The sequence below is a fragment of the Capsicum annuum genome, chromosome 5 (genome assembly GCF_002878395.1).
Source record: "Capsicum annuum cultivar UCD-10X-F1 chromosome 5, UCD10Xv1.1, whole genome shotgun sequence".
In the NCBI taxonomy this organism is placed as follows: domain Eukaryota; kingdom Viridiplantae; phylum Streptophyta; class Magnoliopsida; order Solanales; family Solanaceae; genus Capsicum; species Capsicum annuum.
The window spans coordinates 107,097,014-107,119,384 of NC_061115.1; the positions used below are offsets into that span (position 1 = coordinate 107,097,014).

The 22,371-nt window shown below is 39.8% G+C and overlaps 1 protein-coding gene across 5 annotated transcripts in view; it reads left to right on the forward strand.

Annotated features, from left to right (window-relative positions):
* Positions 1-9,989: 9,989 nt before the first annotated feature.
* Positions 9,990-22,371, forward strand: part of LOC107870853 — a 31,775-nt gene continuing 19,393 nt past the window's right edge. The window contains exons 1-2 of one of the 5 annotated variants that reach the window (XM_016717529.2): positions 9,990-10,389; positions 10,475-10,678. In XM_016717529.2, the coding sequence (XP_016573015.1) occupies positions 10,481-10,678 (198 nt within the window). In that variant the 5' untranslated portion in view covers positions 9,990-10,389; positions 10,475-10,480. The remainder of the gene's footprint in view (positions 10,390-10,474; positions 10,679-22,371) is intronic. The other 4 variants (XM_016717528.2, XM_016717531.2, XM_016717530.2 and 1 more) reach the window with 4 other exon arrangements.

Below are 22,371 nucleotides of genomic sequence, written 5' to 3' on the forward strand. Positions count from 1 at the left end.
GAGTTCATATTATGTGTTTGTACATTTTTTATGTGTTTGTAGAGTGTGAAGGACCAAAAATATAGTAAAAAAAGGAAGGAGGGATACAGTTGAAGATAGGACACAAATTTGAGCTACTGGAACAAAATTGACGACTGATTTGGCGGATCACCAGTCATCTGACGGACCACCATTTCAACCATCGAAAAAAGGCAAGAAAGTTCGTTCACTGGATTGATTTGACGGTAAAAGTGATGGGACGTCACAATCTTGGTGGGTCATTAAATAATCGTCAAACTCAAGATGGGTGACCAACGTTCTGGAAAGGTATGGCAGTCAAATTGGCGAACCGTCAAAATCTTGGTGGTCTATCCCACTGACCGTCACAATGAAGCAGAATTACCAAAATGTTGGTAAGGAGCGATGACCGGGGTGGTGGTCCGTCGTACATATGACGGACCATCAGTATCGTCATCGTTTTAACCCTAATTCCAAATTGGGTCGGGTTAAATTTGTATTATTCTTAAGTGATCTGTATTTGACCCAATCGAGTGTTAAGGATAAAATTGAGTAGTTCCATTCATTATAACCGTTGCGCGTCCCTTGACTGCTCCACTACCTTAGGATTCAAAGAATCTGAAGAGAGTTCTTCCATCTAAGACTCCCCATCTCCTTCAACTTCCCCTATTTAATCAAGATCAATCTCTCCCTCTCTTCATCACAAACAAAGAGTGAAAGAAGTGTTAAAGTTATAAGTTAATTTTTGCTCCTGAAGTTCCAAGCAAGTAGATTACTGCAAAACCAAGGTATGCGCATAACCTTCTTTTTTGTTCTCTATAAGAAAGGTAAAAGCATGATTTGTTCTCCTGGAGTGCTTCTTTTGTGTTGAGTATGGATATTTTGAGTTAAAACTTTAATGTATCCTATTGGGTGAAGTCTGAAAAAATTAAATTGCTTAAAATGAGAAGAATACTGCTTCAAATGTGAATTTTATATTATTGCTATAGCTAAAAATTGATCTGGCATATGAGTTGCTCGACATAAGGTCGAATCAAAAGCTATAGCTGAAGACGGAGGTGCGATGGCCAAATTGGTACTATCAACTTTATGACGGACCACCAAATTGACCGTCGAAGGACTCATCAAAATGGCACTTACTGGATAAACCACGACGGACAAGCTAGTGGACCGTCAACTTTGTGACGGACTACCAAATTGTGACGGACCACCAAATTGACCATCGCAGGGCTCTGAAATTTTCTACACACTAGTTAAGGCTCAACGGCTAAAATGGTGGACCATCCCATCACTGGTGAACCAGTACTTTGATCGTCAAGACACAAAATGCAATGATTTGACTATTTTTTAGTTTTGACTGATTTCTTACTTTTTTTCAGGCGTTATGGCTCCCAAACTTCCACAAATTATTGGCAGAAGGTCTCAAAGGGGTAGAAATATATCTACACCTGCCTACAACACCAGACAACATAGAATAGAAGATTCAGTATTCTCCCAGTCTGAGGAGGAGAGTAGAAGTAGCACTAGCAGTACCAGTTCAAACCCCAATGAAGCAACGGTTGCTAAAACTCAATCATTGCCTGTAAAGGGTGAAATTGAAGCTACTAACTTTAGAGAACAAACGAAAGTTCCAGATGTGGAAGCTGAACCAGATGATGCTAATGTTATCAGGCGGAAGGATCCCCAAATTCGAGATGCACTTAGGTGGCAGATAAAAGGAGTGCTAAAAGAATTCTATGACAGGTTGACACCCACAGCAAGAGGGATCAGAAGGTCATTCATATAAAAAGATCGATCATATCATAATGACAGAGCTACATGAATATCCTAAGTTGGAACGTCGATTCAACGAGTATAGACTAGTATGGATGAGCAGGCCACCAGGAGCATATCAACCGAACTGGGTAAGAGAATTATTTCCCAATTATCTTCGTCTGGTAAAAAAGGACTACCCGAAGGGGATGCCAATCCCAAACAGACCAAACAGAGAGTCTGTATTGGTCCAAGGGGTCACTGTTGATATCTCAGGCTGACCAATCAACAAAATGTTGTTTGGTCCAAGATACCAGGCTCCACCTACTATCCTTAATTTTGAGTATAGAATGAGAAGTGTATCCACTCGGAGACCTTGGGTGGCTTCATTGTTGACTGATGACAGTAACCCTTCCTGGTTGACTAACTCATGTGAGCGCATTACAAAATCAACCCTTAGCTTCAAGGCTAAGTTTTGGTGAGCTATTGTTCGTTTGAGGTTAATGCCGACAAAAAGGGACAGGAACTTGGATCATTACAGAGCTGCGTTGGTAGCTAGCTTGGTTTCAGGGTTGCCGATTAATTTCATCCAGTTAATTATAGATGAGTTGTTCATGAGGTCATATAAAATAACCAGTTCAGTGTCTTTCCCATGTTTAATCACTGAGTTATACAAGCAAGCCGGTGTGCCACTGATTCGTGGAGTTGACAATGAAATACAGGCTACACATAAATAGCACATTGAGAAGCCGAAAGATGAATCGAAGTTTGAGATGCGTGTCACTAAGTCTCCAGCTTATCAGCCTTAGTCTGCACCAGCTCCCGATGCTACAGAAATGCCCCAAGGTATGCCTTTACCCATCACCACGTATGTACCACCTGATTATATGCCCCAAGGTACATCTGCAGGGTTAGGTTCTACACAGTTTATAGGTGGAGCAGATTTTGCTGAGTACAGGTTCAATCCAGAAAACTTTGCTAAAGTGGTGAAGGCTTAAAAGAGATTTCAGAGACGACTAAAAAAGTGGGCTGGAGACTTCATGCCATTTGTTGACGAAATTGTAGCTGAAGAAGTCAAGCCATTTCAAACTATCCAAGTTAGGATGGATAACATGGAAGACCGCATCAATAAAAGACTAGATTCATTGTCTCTTCCTAATCTTGCCAAGCTCATGGCAGAATTCGAGCAAACAAAGGCTGGCATAGCAGAGTTAAAGGGAAAGCAGTCACAACAGCCTGTGTTTGATCCAGTTTTAGCGGTAAGTGATGATGATGAAGGCATTGTGGATCTGATGGGAAGACTCGTGAAGGCAAAGGAAAGCAGCAAAGGGATGAAAAAGCTGTAAAGAAAGAAAAAAAGAAGAGGAAGAGAGAAGCAATGTCACCGGAGGAATAAGAACAGCATGCTATTAAGAAGGCTAAAAAAAAGTCATTGAAAGATGAAGTAGAAAGGCAAAAGAGAGCAGAAGAAGAAGAAGTAGGAGTATCTACTAGCCCCGCCCCTGCAAGGGGGCAAAGTACAGGTTTAGTTAAGGAGATGACCCCTCCGATTGTGAAGGGTGAGGTTGTGAGTGCCCCTACCACCATAGGGGTCAACATTGCACCAGTCAAGGATGCAGACATCTCGCCACACTTGACAGATGCCTCAGAATTAATAAGAGGCAAAACAAGTATACTCAATCCTTTGTACCATACTTTGAATGCTTTGAGGATAATGCATATGATTTCATGTTGGGGTGGGTGTACTTGTCTTATGGTTGGGTTGGGTTGCCGATATTTTGAACCCTATCATGCATTATCTAGTAGAAGCGGCATGTCTAGGGTGTTTTAGTTATTTTAGTTCTGCATGTCAGATTTCTTACGCTTGTGATGTAAATATTTGTGTTTAATGTTATTTATAAAATGCTCAGTTTCAGTACCTTTGTAGATATGAATAATGAATGATGTTGGAATTAGACTATGAGTATGTGTGTGTAATTATTTAATTTATTCATGCAAGCGTGTGTACATAACCTTCACTAAATTGCATTTGGCATTAATTTGTAAGAGGTGCATGAATCATGTGATGAAGATTCTAAGGGTAGCAGAAGAAGTTTAACTTAGTTGCCTATGGGTGTGAGGATTTATCTTCAGTTCTTGCATAGTCTAATGCCTAAAACTTGCTTGAGTTATTGATAATATCTTTTAGCTGATTCACTAGGATAGGATGGCAGGCCTCCTTGTACCTTCAGTCTGCTAAGCCTAAATAATTAACCCCACCAAAATGGTTTCTCCCTCACTTGAACCTGTTTAAAGCTTTTAGTAGTTTTCTTCTTGACTAATAATTTTACTTAACTCTCCGTAAGACTTTAGCATTCAAGTTCAACTCTGGACCTGACCAAATATTGGGTATTGTGCACCTTAATTTAGTCAAAACACCTAAATTGAGGGTGGTTATTGTCAAAATAAAAGTACCCGGTGTAAAGTTGGTTTAGAACTTAGTTAAAGGCATTTGGCCCTGATCTATAAAAGTTATTGTGCACCTTAGTTGGGTACATCAGCATAAGTTGAGGGTGGCTGATCCCTTTAAAAAAATAAAAATAATAGAGAGTGAAAACAAGCTGTTTAAAATGGCCGATTGGGGTTTCAAAGATGCTAGAGCAAGGAGAGTTAGTCTTAATGAGTCACTTTACCCAAAAGCATATCCTCACCTAGCCTGAAGCCTCATTGCAAGCCTAGAAAAGACCTGTTTGATCTTAGCGAATCAACTGTGAGGGTGAGTCATATGGCAACGGCAAGCCTATGGGCACTTGGACTATGCTTGTAACTTCTTTGTGAGTTGAGAGCTTAGATTGTGTCCACTAATATAATGAGTGATGGACTTCTTTGTTGTGAGAACAACTGGAGTTTTACTTCGGTTTACTTTTCTCTGTGGGGTATATCCATGTGTGCTGAATTATAATCAATGTTGGGTGTAGAGCTTGATGTGTTAAATTCATGTGAGTGAATGATTGCGATAAAATGATTCGTTAGTTAGTTGCTTGTCATGATATTGTTCATGTTCACAATTAGGTGCTGAGTTGCTTGAGGACAAGCAATGATCTTAAGTTGAGGGTGTTGATGTTCCAGCTTTCGACGGAATATTTTGCATCTTTTCTTGGGAAAATTAGATATTTTCAAGCAACCAAGGTTGCATTTGACGCGGGTTTTTAGTGTTTCAGGGCAAGGAGTTAGCTGAAGGAAAAGACTCTGGAAAGTGGCAGAAAAGTGCTTCTGACAGTTGAAATGGTGGACCGTCACACCTTCGACGGACCATCAACCTTACCATCAAGTCTTAAGCAGAACCCAAGGTTTCAGAACTCTCAGCGACGGACCAAATGGTGGACCGTCAGATCTACGACGGACCACCAGCTTGGCCATCAGTCTTATCAAGAACATTGCCCCCTAAAAGACTCAGCAACGGACCAAATGGTGGACCGTTAGATCTGTGACGGACCACCAGCTTGGCCTTCAGTCTTATCCAGAATATTTCCTCTTGAAAGACTCAGCGTTGGACCAAATGGTAGACCGTTAGATCTACGACGGACCACCAGTTTAGTCGTCAGTCTTATCCAGAATATTGCCTCCTGAAAGACTCAGCGACGGACCAAATGGTGGACCTTCAGATCTGCGACGGACCACCAGCTTGGCCATCAGTCTTATCTAGAACATTGCCTCCTGAGAGACTCAGCGACGAACCAAATGGTAGACCGTCAGATCTGCGAAGGACCACTAGCTTGGCCGTCTGTCTTATTCAGAAAATTGCCTCCTGAAAGACTCAGCGACGAACCAAATGGTGGACCATCAGTCTTTTGATGGACTACCACATTGGTCGTTAGCCTTATCCAGAATGTGACTATCCAGGATCAATAGCGATGGACCAAATGACGGACCGTCAACCCCTCGACAGACCACCAATTTGGCCGTCAGTTTGGACGCGGTTTTCTGAATTCAAATTTTAGATTCTTTTTACCTGGGAACGTATAAATACCAGTTTTAGGTTTTATTATGGGATCTATCTTTTGTTTTTTCATTTTTTTATCATAGTCTCCATATCTAGAAACTCTTTGTATCCTAGTTTTTGGGGAATTAAGCAAATCTTATGGATCTAATCATTCCATCTCTATTGAAGATTCAAGAACAAATTCTTGTAACCTTTATAAGTAAATCTTGAATTAATTTATGAATAGTACAATGATTTCTTCTCTTTCTATTATGAAGATGTGTGGCTAAGCTCCCATAACTAGGGTTATGGGAGCCTTGATGTGAAAAGCTGAATTAGGTTGTGAATCTAGTAGATTCCCATGATTAATTGATATTGTATAAACCCTTCTTCACTTTAATGACTTTTCTTGGTTGCAAACTTGAAAAGTGAGCCCAAGAACATCACTTGTTCGAATGGAAAAATGCCTGTTGGGAAAAGAAAGGGTTTACACAAATCTAAAGACTTTAACCTTTGGATAGATGGTAGATGCCTTCACCGGATCAACCCATGTGAGAATATAGTTGAATAAATAATATGTTCCTTATGTTTGAAAGAATTAAGGGATAAAATTACTCATTTAAGTTGAGAAACTAATGGGTAAACCATAGAATTCAATTACTCTTGTAATTAGAATTGTTTATAGGGAATTCAAAACAGTTCACAACCCTAGATATTTAACTATCTTGGTAACCATAACCCTAGTATGGCTACTCTTACTGAATTACTATTTTTTGAATACAATCAACAAGTGGATTATTTTATGTGACAAGCATTTTTATACAATTGATAAATCAAAAACCTCTTTTTTCTTCAGGAATCTTCGATCAACAGTCTAATAACATCCACAATAGTTAGTAAACACAGTATTCCCTGTGGGATTCGACACCCAACCCAGTTGGGTTCTATATTTGACAGCGATCGCTTACACTTTCATAAGAAGGTTGTGATTTGGGCGTATCAGTCTTCATGCAATCTAGCAATACCAAGAGTATTACAAAGGGAAGACTCATGTGATTCTACTCCAAGCAAACCATCAACTACATCTATTTGGCTACTACTAGCCACATCACGACATTCTAAGTTTATAAGAGTGTAGGAGATAACATTGTTACCTTTTAGCTCACATGAGGTATGACCTTCACCTAGGTTTGGATCATGACAACCCATTTGTTCCTTTGGGAAGCTCTCATTACAAGGGAGTTTGTCAAGAATTCTTTCTTGCATCACCTCTTTGTCACTTTCCCCAAAGTTGGAATTCTTAGCTAGGAGCTTCATTTGACCATTAACCATCTGTTCTTGAGGAACTCTCCTTGAATCCTCTGGGGGAAGTATATTATCTTGAACCTGCACATAAGGAGAATTGATACTAGGCAAACTGCTAGTATCTTGGTTAGTGGTGATTCGGCTTAGATGGCATGCTTCAATCATCAATTTGCGTAGACTTTCAAGGTGCCGATGGAAATTTTCAAAAGAATCTGGGGTAGCATAAATACTATAACTATTAGGAGTTGATGATGTTGTTCCTTCCATTGTCAAGGTACCTAAGAGAAAACGCCTACAAAATAACAAATAAGTTAGTTCAAATAACCTCACACACTCACACTTGGATCTCACCTCACACTTGATCTTACAAGTGTTGAATACTTGACAATACTTGGTAAGTGAATTAAGTGGTGAATATGCCTTGGTCCGGAATCGATTTTTGTTTGATAAGACTCAAATAAAATGATGCATAGACTTGAACCAACAAACTACGATGACTTACAAACAAAAAAAGGACACAAAAATCATAGACATGAAACAAACGGACTCTAAACTAATTATCAACCTAGTAGGTACTTACTAGTTTGCTAATCAGTGATAGAATAAACAAAATTGAAACTAGAAAAACAATTAGAAGCTAGGAAATCTAATTTAGAACCCAATTTGGTGTTCATAAAAGTGATGACGTGGCAGCTTGTGGTTGGAGGTCACTTTTCAAAAATTTCAAATCCCAAATCTCTTGTTTTGGCCAAACATTCCTTTAGGGAAGAAGAATTTCGATTTTAGTGGAAAAAATGAAGGTTTTGAAGCCTTTTTAGAGCTTCAAATAAATTCAAAATGGATTGGTCCCCTCAAGTGTACTTTCAATTATACGTGCTTGTCCCTTTATCCCCTCTTCCTTTTTGGAAGACTTAGAATATGCTAGGGAATATTCTTGTACAAACAACAAGCACACTTTCTTTTCTCCCTCCTTTTGGATCAAACAAACACTTTGAATATTCTTCTTCACTAAGATATGAAGATCATGGATGAACAAGATGAATATTCAAGTGTTAACCAAGTTTGACCAACATGCAAATGAACCCTAAATTCAAATTTTCTTTTAGATCTAGGTTCCTTTTGCCAAGACAAGCATAACCAACATAAAATCAGCCACAAAACACCACAAACAATGTATCCACTATGAGATCTCACCTCAAAAAGTTTCAAACACACCTCAACAATGGTGGATCTAGCTAAAAAACAGCCAAATCTTGTTCCAAACTTAGATCTAGTCTTCTTAGGTGCTAGGGAACAAGAATCTAGCACTAGAAACAAACAAAACAACATGAAAACATGTAGATCTAAGATTTAAAATGCTGTCCAAGTACAAAAACGTAAAACACCTATATTCTTTTTTTGATTTTCGTGACTCTAGACTCTTTTTTTGTGATATTTTCTTAGATCCAAGACTTAGAGTTGTGGGAACAACTCTAATACATGGCTCTTGATACAAAATGATACAAAATCTAAACCTAAAAACTGAAAATTAAGGACTCAATAAACAAAAATCAGCAACCACAAGACAAAGAAAACCACACATAGAAAAGGGATGAAGAAGAAGATTGCATAAATGTAAAGATAGACAGAGAGACCCTCACTTCCACCAATGATTAACACAGGAAGATGTATCAAACCTTCAAACACACCTCACCAATGTAAGATCAAACATCACTCTTAGGTGAACCAAAGGAATTCACCCTCCCTCAATTGCACCTTTTTTGCCAATTTGTCAACACAAGTGAAATTCATCACTTAACATTAACCCTGATTTCGGATTCTACACTAAACTAAGACAAAGAACTACACTCTAAAGAGTCATCTTTCAATATTCATCCAAGCTAATGAAAATGGAAGCTAAAAGGTCTATTTATACTATTATATAACAATGACTAAAATGCCCTTAATGAAGGGTGCTCTTTTGGAGTGTAAAAGGGAGGTCTTAAAAGACCACAATGCCCTTAGTTGAGGTGCCTATGTGATTTTGAAATCCCTCATTCTCTCTTCAATTTGGACAAGGCTTTGTAATGGTTCCAAAAGGTCTTCAAGCACTTGCAAATTCGACACTTGATCTTTTGACAATCCGAAGATTGAACCTTCTACAAGATCTTGTAAACCTTTTGTTCTTTATGCTTGTATCACGAAAGCTTCAGAATTAACACAATCAGAATCTCCTTCTTCATGAGCCATCTTTTTCCGCTCTTCTTTGTTAACTTCATATACATGCACCCAATTTTCACTGCTTCCTAATGTATCACGTTCATATGAGAAATCATTATCCGAGTCTTCAAATTCCTCACCACTTGAAGAATATTCAGCCCTTCCCCCTTTGTTGGTACCTCTAGCGGATTGTTGATTGTCACTTGAACTATTCCTATTTTGTTCCTTATCGAAGGTTTTTCCAACATTCATTTCAATATAAGAGTCTAAATGCTCAAAGAAATCTTCAATTACTCTATCTCCAGGAATGTTTTTGGATACTAAATTAGCTTCCAAATTAGTTGAAATAAGCCTAATCTTTTCACCCAGTCTACCATACTTGTGCCAAAATACGATTGAATCATTACTATATCCATATATCTCGGCCATAATCTTGAATTGTGATAACTTTATTTCTGAAACATCATGACCAATGAGCTGAACACAACCCCCAAAATAACATCTTCTAGGCTGGTGCTTCATAATACCACCATGGATTACTTTGATGCTGATTTTTAAGGCATAGTGTATAGAATCTATGGAACAAAGAAAAAATAAGAAGAATTGATTATCAACTTTTTAACAAATTGATTATCAACTTTTTTACAGCAAAGCTTGAGAAAAATAAAGATCTGAATTTTAAAACCTCACCATAAAAAGGAGTTGTATTGCCTTCTGCTCGTAAAGTCATGATTCTAAGCTTTCAATATTGGCGTCAAATGATAATGACGAGGGAGAAGAAAGTAGCAATATAGAAAGTTAAAGAGCGGGAATTGATAAAATTGGGGGAAAAATTAGTGGGAGAGGGAACCTAACGGAGGTATGAATTCCCATTAGTATGAACGACAGTGGTTTGTATAAGAATACACAGACTAAATTTGATAAATTTTTGAATAGTTTAGAGACTAAAATCGTTAAATATATATTTAAGGGACTATTTTAGGTGTACTCCATAGATAAAGGACCATTTATGCCCAGTGCTCAAGTTTGGAAGCTAGGGTCGGTTAATTTTGGAAGTTGAAAGCTGGGTAAGCGCCGCCGCTATTGTCTGCATACCCAACGAAACCCAAATCATATCATTTCTTCATCTTCCTAGAACCTTCCCAATCAGCAAACACAGATCCCACTTATTAAACGTATCACTATTTAAAATCCTTCACATCTTTACTACCTTTGACCGATTGTCCTCATAATAATTCGATCTTTCGTATTTTTGTGAAGGAAGGAATGGAGGGAGGTGCAGCAACAGCAACAGCAACAGCAGCAGAGAAACAGAATGAGGCGACGGCGCCGTCTTATACGTATTGGGTGAGAGAAGCGACGCAAGATGCTGCACCTTTACCTCTTCCAAAGAAGCTCACATCTGAAGACCTTAACAATCAAGCCAATAATGCTCAAACCCACCTTGGCTCCGCCTGGAATCGGGTATTTTCCACGTACTCCCTTTTTCTTCCTTCTTTTTGGTTGAAAGATCGCATATATATATATATATATATATATTTTAATCTCTGTTGGGTCAAAGCCCGATGTAGACGAGAAGGAATATCACATTTTATTGATTTTAGTCCGTTTAGGCAGGGCCGGCTCAAGCAGATGCCTACGGCGAAAATTAAATCAAATGAGAGCCTTAAATTTTCATAATTTTTTTTTATAAAATCTATATTTTAAATTCTAAGTGGCAAAATTGTAAATATCATAGTCGATTTCTTCTAATAATTTTTTTTGTTAATATAACTAATGCATTTAATCTTTTTTGAGATATGTTTTAAATACATCAAAATTCTTTACTCTTGCATAAGAAGTTTATTTTTTTCTACAAATAATATAATACTAATTTTTTAATAAAAGCCTATAATCTATTATTGTTAAAAGAAAATGAGGCCCCTCAAATTAGGGGGCCTTAGGCGGTTGCTTTTGTTTTTGCTCTCTTGAAGTTGTGGAAATTCATTATATGTTAAAAATTCATCATATTTGAGTGAAGTGTATATTAGAGAATACAACTACATACTCAGTGAAATCCCACAAGTGAGGTTTGGGGAGGATGGAGTGTACGCAGACCTTACCACTACCACGTGGAGGTAGAGACACTCTTTCCTAAAGACCCTCGGCTTAAATGCAGCAAATCCAGGTGGTGGTAGTGAATAATTCAAAATTTTCTACTAGACATGGTAGTATATTCCAATGACTTCTTGCTTAGGTCTAAAGAATATTCATTTGTCATGTTTAAGGTGGCTTAAAACTCTGATGTAATCTGCCCATCTTTTACATTGCTATAGGTCAATTCAATAAGAAGTCTTCTCCTTTCTTCGGTCCTGTCAACATTTCTTGTTCTTCTAATAGTTTTAGTGGTCTTGTCTCTTTATTTTTTTGGAAATTTTTGGCAACATTTATCATGTTTCAATAGTAAATATTTGTCCAGTTAGCTCCCAGTATGCACGTAGTTGTTGCCTACTTAGTGCTACATGATAACCTCGTAATTTCGCCGTGGATTGCAAGTGCTCCGGTCAAGATGAACATATTTATTTCCTTATATTGTCCAGCCTATGGATCTACGGTAGTTTTAGGGCATGTGGATTGCCAGCGATATCTGGTCAAGCAGGCAATACACATGTTCTCCATTTCACTCGTCTTATGGATCCATGACGGCTGCAATCAATTTGTCTCACGATAGCATTAGTCATAGGGTAATGTCAGGATAGTTTTGATTTTTGAGAGATATATTGTTCACGTGGTTCTTTTTCTTGTAATAATTATGGTGTTTGAGCTTGCTTGCTCACACTTTGACTATTCTACAAGGTATCTATATCATTTCACTAGTACATGTACGGAGTAATTAATGGACCGATACTTATGCAGATGTGAAGAATTCATCTAATTGTTTGCCTTTGTGGCAACACAAGTTTGTTCTCCTATGATCTTCATCCTAATTTCCTTTTAAAAAAAAAAAAGGGTTCATGTGGTACTACCCGACTTTTCTATTCAAATAGTACTAATCCAACAACTTTATTCCTCCAGTACTATATCAATGGAACTATCTACGTGTGTACTGTCCTGAGCGCTCTATTTCAACTAATGATAAAGAACCAACTTACTTAGCTTAAGTCAAAATATTTTCTTATATTATTGAGGATCGTACCTGCTTATCCTGCTAGCTTAATTCAAAATAATACTTCGCTTAATTCAAAACATTTTGAACTCGATTTTTTTTGAGAAGGTAACATTTTCTGAACTCAAGTTATTTAACCACCTTGAAATTGAGGGAATGATGAAAATAAAGAAAATCAATGAAGTTGTGTTTAAAGTTTGTCTAGATTCATTCTATTTGAGTAGGTAATTTTATAGGAATATCAAACTTTGTTAGTTGTAGAGAGTAAACACTTACTATGTTGTATGTAGGCTAAAGCTTTTATATAAGCCGCCTTTCTTGTACAATGTTACTTGTCAAGTTATGCTTCTCTTGTTATAAAAAATAAAGTTATGCTTCTCTCATGTAGTTGGATCATTTTAATGTATATGCAAAATGTTGGTGAACCAATGTGAATGTTGTACAGTGTTAAAAAAGCAAAAAAAAAAAAACTCTTAAGGTCCTTTGGGGCTTTAAGCGCAAAATGCAATATAGTGATCTCTTATTAAAAAGGGGCCCAAATGAAGAAAAAATACAAATATGTATGTGTAGTCCAAAATTAATAATCATAAGCATAAATGACAAACATATGGCCAAAGAAATTGAAAAAAATATGATAAAGTGAAATATCAATTGTTTAGTGTCACATCTTTGGGATAACACTCATTGGCAAGAAAAAATATGCCTTAGAGATTTGATGACGACACTGAAGCACCCATAAAGTGAGGCGCAATGCTCAAACATGTTTTGCACCTTGCTTCAGGGTTTAAGCGTGCTTTGACAATACTAATGTTGTAGCTATTTGCATATGCAATAATGTTGGTGTTCACCAACTATATCAAATATCTCTTAAATATGTAAAATGATTTATCTATGCCAAATAAAAGCTAGTAAAGTTAGAAATGTTGGGTATGTAGTTGTGAAAAAAAACTAGTAGTTTTAAAATGTTGGCTCTATTAGTTGTTATGGGTCACGAGCATGTAACTTGTTTTGAATTTGTCATTACATTCAATCCATATAAGTGCTAGCGGCGCAACTTCCCATGCCTTGCATCGTCTCTTCTTTCTTCTAAAGGCTTAGCTAAATATAGTTTCTTTCACAATGCTCAGCATCACCCACACAAGATTAAACCATCTAACAATTTATCACTTTAAAGCAAAATGCTACGATGGGATTGATTTCACGATGGGATTTGTAGACTGGCCGGCTATGTTGTATGGAGCGGAGTGTTGGCCAGTTAAGAACTCCCACATCCAAAAGTTGGAAGTGGCGGAAATGAGAATGTTGCGATGGATGTGTGGGCATACCAGGAAAGATAGTGTGAGAAATGAGATTATTTGGGAGAAGGTGGGAGTTGCCTCGGTGGAGGACAAGATGCGAGAAGTGAAGTTACGTTGGTTCGGGCACGTGATGGGGAGGGGCTCTGATGCTCCAGTTCGGAGGTGTGAGACACTGCTATGGATGGTTTTAGGCGGGGTAGAGGTAGACCAAAGAAATATTGGAGGGAGGTGATTAGGCATTATATGGAGCAGTTACAGCTTACGGAGGATATGATCCTTGATAGGAAGGTGTGGAGGACGCAGATTAAGGTAGAGGGTTAGGGGGTGGGAGTGCGTCGGTAATAGTAGGGGAGCGTTCTTTTGTGTCTGGAGTTTCTTGTTCGTGGTGTTGTGGTTGTAGTATTTTGTGGCTAGTGGTGTTAGTTTATTTTGCATACCGTACTAGTTTATATGCACTTATCCTTTGTGTTTGTTATACTGATAGTTTATTTTGCATACCGTACTAGTTTATATGCACTTATCTCTTGTGTTTGTTATTGTGTTTGTTATACTGTTATCGGTACTAAGTAGGGGGGTCTATCGGAAACAACCCTCTACTTCACCTGAGGTAGTGGTATGGTCTGCGTACACTCTACCCTCTCCAGACCCCATTATGTGGGAATACATTGGGTATGTTGTTGTTGTATTGATTTCATGGAGCAACAAACGATTCAAGGATCTCAACTTTCCAAACCATGTTTGCTTCCAGAAAGTATTAATCACTAGAAATATATTTTACATTTTATATCTTCCCTGCACAAGCTGAAACTATATCATCAATAGTCTATGTTGTTCTTACATAGTGTGTGTTACATTTTTTTTGTTCTTTTCTGTGTAATATTGCAATTATTTGTTGTTTTAAATTTTTCTAGATCAAATAGGTCGATTTAAGTATAAGATAAAATAAATGATCAACTAAGCGAAGTGGTAGCGATATGGAGTGTGTACATTTTACCCTCCATAGACCCCATTTTGTGGAATACACCGAGTATGTTGTTGTAAGCGGAGTGAGGATTATTATTCATGTTTTAATTTTTCTAGCATCGGGTGAAGTGTGAGAAACTTGAATAGTTAAATGAAGTAGATAATCCCATAAAAATTCAAGGATATAATTGTAAAAAAGAGTTTGTAAGGTTTTAAATCCAAACACAATACATGATGTATCTAATTTTTAATATAATGAAGCAACCACTTGATAAAATATAATCCCAGTACTACAGTACTACAATCCCTGCAATACTAATCCCTGCATTGGTAATCCTGGTATAACTTGTCTTTGTACCAAAGACCCTTTAGACTTAGATGGACGGATGGATAAGTAATGTTCTTATCATGAGGCTGATACTATTATAAGTTGCCACATATTAGGAGCCGTTTGGCCATGAAAAATTATTCACTTTATTTTGGAAAATTGTGTCACTTTATTCAAAAAATATTGTTTGGCCATAAGAATATCAAATGGGATTTAGAAAATAACTCAAAACCTATTTTCACAATTTTCATTTCACTTTTGGTTGTTACTGTATTTTTTAATATATGCCAACCTTTTGATTTTTAAAAAGCACCCCATTTATAGATTGATGAGACACATGGCAGAGTTGATGCTAGGTTGGAGGTGTGGAGATGAATTCTGAAAGCTAAAAGGTTCAGGTTGAGCATGACTAAACCACAATATTTGGAGTGCAAATTCAGTGAGGGGTTGCATGAGGTAGGCGTGGAAGTGCAACTTGACACAGGCTATCCCCAAGAGAGGTAGTTTTAAGTATCTTGGGCTATAGTTCAGGGAAGTAGGGACATTGATGATGATGTCATATACCATGTTAGTACGGTATAGGTGAAGTGGAGATTTGTCTCTTAAAGTTTTGTGTGATAAAAAGATACCACCGAAACTTAAAGGTAAGTTTTATAGAGTGGTCGTTAGCCTGGCGTTGTTGTATGGGGCGGAGTGTTGGCCAGTCAAGAAATCCATGTTTAGAAGATGTATGTTGAGGAGATGAGGATGTTATGGTGGATATGTAGGCATACTAGGTTTGATAGGACTAGGAATGAGGATATTCAAGAAAAGCTGGGAGTGATCTCCGTGGTGGACAAGATGAGAGAAGCGAGATTGAGATGGTTTGGGCATGTGAAGAGCCATGCCTAGATGCTCTAGTGAGAAGGAGGTGCGAGAGGTTGGATATAGTTGGTACGAGGAAAGGTAGGGGTAGACTGAAGAAGCATTGGTGAGAGGTGATTAGACATGACATTGCGTAGCTTCAGGTTACTGAGGACATGACTTTAGATAGGACGACGTGGAGGATGCGTAGTAAGCTAGAAGGTCAGTCGGGTAGGAGTGTTGTCTTGCTTTTCTAGGGTCTAGGCTGCTTGGTGTTTGTTGTTGTACTAGGGTCTATCATACTCCAATGTTTATTGTGTTTTGATTATTTTATTGTTGTTCTTGTTTCTCTCGTGTAGACTTCGCATTGTTTTCATGTTAGTTGTTGCACTTTATTCACAATTTATTTTCTCTTCTTTGTACCTGAATTTGCTGCACTTGAGCCGAGGGTCTTTTAGAAACGGCCTCTCTACCTCCATGAGGTAGTGGTAAGGTCTACATATACTCTACCCTCTCCAGACCTTATCACTTTTTGGATTTCACGGGGTATGTTGTTGTTGTTGTTGTTGACGTCTTGCCAAGTTAGTAACTACACGCTCAGGTACTGACTTTTAGAGCAATGATTGTAAGACCCTGATTTATGAGTTCATGGTCAATGGTAGCCTAGATGATTGGCTTCTTAAGTATGGATGTTTGATATGTAGATCTTTATTAGAGAGCAAATGTTCCAATAGCTGTTGCTTTCTTGCAAGATAATCTTAAGTTGGGTAATTTTGCTAGGTTTTAGAAATTGGGGGTACAAATCATATTTATATAAAGTACATCCAAATTCTGTTTTTTTTTTTCAAAAATAAGATCAAACACAACTTCAACTCCAACTTCAAAAGTTCCAAATAAAGTGAAATTGTTTTTGGTTTTCATGGCCAAATGCCTACTTAGTCTTTGATGATCTTGATTTTTGTAAACAAGGCATGGGATTGTCGCAGGTTTGGCCACAGAGAATTTGAAGGAAGAAATTGAAAAGTGGGAAAACAAATAAATCTCAAGTTAAGTTATCACACATTTAATTGGAAGTGTTGAGCACATCATTTTCCATGTCAGCGTGAGATGTTTATGAGACATTTTTGTTAAGTTAGTGTCTATTTGGTCACTTGCTAAGTTAACGTGTCTTAACGAACAAATCGTGTCATGTTTTAGGGGTTACATATGTCTTTAGCCATTTATGTAATGTTTTAGGCAGAGTAGAAGATGAAGTAACTACTATAGGGATTAATACCCAAAAAAAAAAGGCAGCCGGTGCACTAAAGCTCCCGCTATGCGCCGGTCCGGGGAAGGGCTCCACCACAAGGGTGTATTGTACGCAACCTTACCTTGCATTTCTACTAGAGGTTATTTCCAAGGCTTGAACCCGTGACCTTCTGGTCACATGACAACAACTTTACCAGTTACTCCAAGGCTTCCCTTCACCCTTATCACCATACACTTAAATGCAAACTATCACATTCGTCTATTTGCACATCTTTGCAGAGCATTTTATTTTAAACAAATATTTTAATTTTAAACAAAAATCTTGTTTTAAACATTATATAATGTAGATTAATTACTAAGCAACAAACAGAACACCCAAAGAAATAATTCATTCATTGTAATTTCTTCATAACTAGTTCCCTTCATTACATATTCTTGCATAACAAATTCTTGCATTACTAACAAATTCTTGCATTTAATTGTAACTATCAACCAAATGACCCTTTAGATCCTTAACTCTAAGCCCTAACACTTTGGATGGGGATAGTCTCCCGATTTATTAAGTGAAATTTTCTTTCTCCACTTAAACTGTCCCATATAAAATACCTCCCAAGTTCTTTCAACTTCCCTACAATGCTAATATACGCATGCAACAAGGACATGAGATATGTGGGAATGCTTGATAACAAGCTCTTAATTGACACTTCCATTTCCCCTTTGGATAAATACCTCCTTTGCCAACATGTGAGCCTCTTTTCAATTCTCTAGGTTCCAAGTTGCTTGGTCCTTGTTAGATGCTCCTAGTGGGTAACTTTGGACACAATATTCAGATTGATATAACATGCTTCTAGTGTCGACACGACGTGGTTGTGGGTGTGAGCTCCGTACTTGGTATGGTTAAATGATTTTGGATGCTTTGGCCAAAATCGATAAAGAAATTCGAGACAGAAAAAATGATTTTTTAAATCAAAGCAAAGGTTATGGTGAAATCATAATTTAGCCATATGCTTTTTTATCATTAAAAGATGTTTGTATTTAAAAGGTCAGAAGGTCTTTTAAAGATATTTACAGGTCAACGTCACTATTGAATGTGCAATGAACTCAAGAAGTCTATCCTAGCCTCCATATCATTTGCAATGGCCATGTTACGCCCAATAAATAGTAAAGAGATAGCATTTGTACTTGATAATAATAATTACATATTCAAACTTGCTCTCAAAAATGTGTGCATTTCTTTTCATCCAAATAACTGTAGCTTAATATCATTTGTACTTAATAATAATAATTACATATTCAAACTTGCTCTCAAAAATTTGTGCATTTCTTTTCATCCAAATAACTGTAGCTTAATATCAAAAACAACATATCCAGTATATTCCCACAAAGTGGGGTCTGGGGAGGGTAAAATGTACGCAGTCCATACCACTACCTCAAATGAAGTAGAGAGACTGTTTTCGATAGATCCTGACTTGGGATAAATACCACAACAACAACAACAAACCCAGTGTATTCCCATCTAGTGGGGTCTGGGGGGGTAAGATGTACGCAGTCCATACCTCTACCTCTAAAGAAGTAGAAAGGCTGTTTCCGATAGACCCCCGGCTCAAGTCACGAGATACCACACAAACTTATAGTACAGCACAGAACTAGATTACATAACATAAATACGGCACCCATAAGTATTAGAAAACAGAGGAAAGCACACAGATTCGTAATAAAACATGGAACACGGAATCATAACAAGAATAAAAACCCTACCAAGTAATTCCCTACACTAGCGACCCAAACCGGCCCTAGTCTTCTGCCCTAATTCGCGTCCTCCAGACCTTCCTATCTAGGGTCATGTCCTCGGTGAGCTGTAACTGCTCCATGTCCCGTCTAATCAACTCACCCCAGTACTTCTTCGGCCTACCCCTACCCCTCCTAAAACCATCCAACGCTAGCCTCTCACACCTACGAACCGGGGCATCCATGCCCTTCCTCTTCACGTGTCCGAACCATCTCAATCGGGCTTCCCGCATCTTGCACTCCACTGGAGTCACACCAACCTTCTCCCGGATAGTCTCATTCCGAACTCTATCCCTTCTAGTCAGCCCACACATCCAGCGCAACATCCGCATTTCTGCCACCTTCATTTTTTGGATGTGGGAGTTCTTAACTGGCCAACACTCCGCTCCATACAACATGGCCGGACGGACTACCACCCTGTAGAATTTGCCTTTCAGCTTGGGCGGTACCTTCTTATCACACAACACCCCCGACGCGAGCTTCCACTTCATCCATCTCGCCCCAATACGGTGCGAGACATCCTCGTCAATCTCACCGTTACTCTGGATCACGGACCCGAGATACTTGAAACTATCCCTCTTACATACCTCCTGTGATTCCAGCTTCACTACTACCTCATTCTTCCGCCTCACGTCATTAAACTTGCATTCCACATACTCTGTCTTGCTTCTGCTCACCCTGAACCCTTTAGACTCAAGAGTTTGCCTCCACACCTCTAATTTGTCATGCACACCCCCTCGAGTCTCATCTATCAGAACTACATCGTCTGCAAAAAACATACACCAAGGCACCTCCCCTTGAATACGCCGCGTCAACACATCCATCACCAACGCAAACCAAAAGGGACTAAGAGTAGATCCCTGATGCAATCCTGTCAAGACAGTGAAATGCTCTGAGTCTCCTCCCGCCGTCCTCACCTGAGTTTTCGCTCCATCATACATATCCTTAATTGCTCTGATATATGCCAGCGGTACTCCACTCACCTCCAAGCATCTCCAAAGCACCTCCCGGGGGACTTTGTCGTAAGCCTTCTCCAGGTCGATAAATACCATGTGCAGGTCCTCCTTCCTTTCCCTATACTGTTCCACCAACCTCCGCACCAGGTGAATTGCCTCCGTCGTCGAGCGGCAAGGCATAAATCCAAACTGGTTTTCCGAAATAGACACTATCCGTCTCAGCCTCACCTCGACCACTCTCTTCCAAATCTTCATAGAGTGACTCAATAACTTAATCCCCCTATAGTTATTGCAACTCTGGATGTCACCCTTATTCTTATAGAGAGGGATCATGGTACTCCACCTCCAAGCCTCGGGCATCTTTGTCGTCTTGAAGATTTCATTAAACAATCCAGTCAACAACCTTACACCAGCCCCGTCGCCCTACCCCTTCGCATCCTGCGAATAGCCTCTCTAACCTCTTCTACCTTAAAACGTCTACAGTAGCTAAAATCCCGACACTCCTCTGAGTGCTCCAGTTCCCCTAACACAATAGCTCTATCCCCTTCGTCATTCAAGAGCCTATGAAAGTACGACTGCCATCTATTCTTAATGTGGCCGTCCTCCACCAACACTCTACCGTCCCCCCCTTAATGCACCTCACCTGATCGAGGTCACGACCCTTCCTCTCCCTAGCCTTAGCGAGTTTAAACAACTTTTTCCCCCCTCCTTTCCCCTGTAACCCTGCATACAAGCTCTCAAAAGCGGCCGTCTTAGCTGCCGTGACTGCTGACTTAGCCTCCTTCCTAGCTAGCTTGTACTCTTTCCTGTTTACCCGCTTCTCTTCTTCGTCCTTACTCTCAACCAATTTAGCATACGCCCCTTTCTTGGTCCCCACTTTCTTCTCCACCTCTTCATTCCACCACCAATCCCCCCGATGATGCCCGGCCCGGCCCCTAGAAACACCCAACACCTCACTTGCATTCTCCCTGATGCACCTAGCCGCCCTATCCCACATACTATCCACGTCCCCCCTACACTCCCACGCCCTCATTCCCGCCAACTTCTCCCCTATCTCCCACGCATTCACTGGCGTCAAGCCGCCCCACTTAATTCTAGGTCTACACTCCTTACTCCTCCTCTTTCTATTCTTCTTTATACCCAAATCCATAACCAAGAGCCTATGCTGGGTCGAAAGATTCTCACTTGGGATGACCTTACAGTCCTTACACAACGCCCTATCCCCTTTCCTAAGCAACAAAAAGTCAATCTGGGTCCTGGCTATCGCGCTTCAAAAGGTGATCAGGTGATCGTCCTTCTTCGGGAAGCCCGAGTTCACCACCACCAGCCCAAAGGACCTTGCAAACTCCAATAGAGTAGCCCCCTCTTCATTTCTCTCCCCAAAACCAAAACCACCATGCACATCACCAAAGCCTCCCGGTAACGCCCCGATGTGCCCGTTGAAATCTCCTGCTACAACAATCTTCTCTGAGCTAGGCTCGCCTCTCACCACCTCCTCCAATGCCTCCCAAAACCACATCTTCTCCTCCCCCTCCGATCCCACTTGCGGCGCATATGCACCACACACGTTCAGGGTAAACCCCCCGAATGACCAACTTAATAGTCATCAACCTATCGTTGATCCTCTTCACCTCTACTACCTGACCTCTAAGCTCTTCATCTACTAAGATGCCAACTCCATTCCTACGCCTCTCGCTCCCAGAGTACCACAGCTTGTAACCATCCACCTCCCTAGCCTTAGACCCTACCCATTTGGTCTCTTGAACACACGCAATATTGATCCTCCTCTTCCTAAGAATCTTCACAAGCTCTATGGACTTACCCCGAAGGGTTCCTATATTCCAAGACCCAACCCTCAACCTACCATCACTATCCACACGCCCTCCACTACCCCCCGCGGCCAAACCTTGTCCTCCCTCCCACTCCCTTTCCTCATCCCCCGCCCCCACCACGGCCCCACGCCCCAACCCCCTCGGACATGACCCTATCCAACCATTACCGCCCATAGCCACAACTACACGAAAGTATAAGAAAATATAAAAATATAAACGATGGTAGTAGCAAAGCAGCAGCAAGAAATACAAGGCTCACACAAATTCAAAGGAATAATCCAGGAACAAAACTAAACTCAACTAGAGAGCAAACACCACTGGACTCAACACCCACAGCCCCAAAAACAGATTCCCAAGCCGATAACCCAATCCAAAGCAGTGCAAGAAACGACCACAGCAACAACAGACAACAGACAATATCAACAAATCCAACGCAAGTCAAGGTACAGGGGCTACTACTAGCATAATACGAAGAATGAAATAACAAAGGTTAGAAGTCACCGGGTTACGCTTGTAAACCAAGCCGGAAACCAAAGCCCAGCGTTGACCGGGTTCCGGGGGATTTTCGGTGCTGAGATGGAGTTGCGGCTGCTGGAGACCGAGGGAATTGGTCGTCGTTTGGGTGCTGCGGCTGCTGGCGACCGAGCGGCGGGTGCAGGCGGAGCTGCGGCTGGAGACCGAGCTTCGGCTGTTGGAGACCGAATCAGCGGCTGGCGACCGAGCGGCGGCTGGAGACCGAGGTGGGGGGGGGGGGGG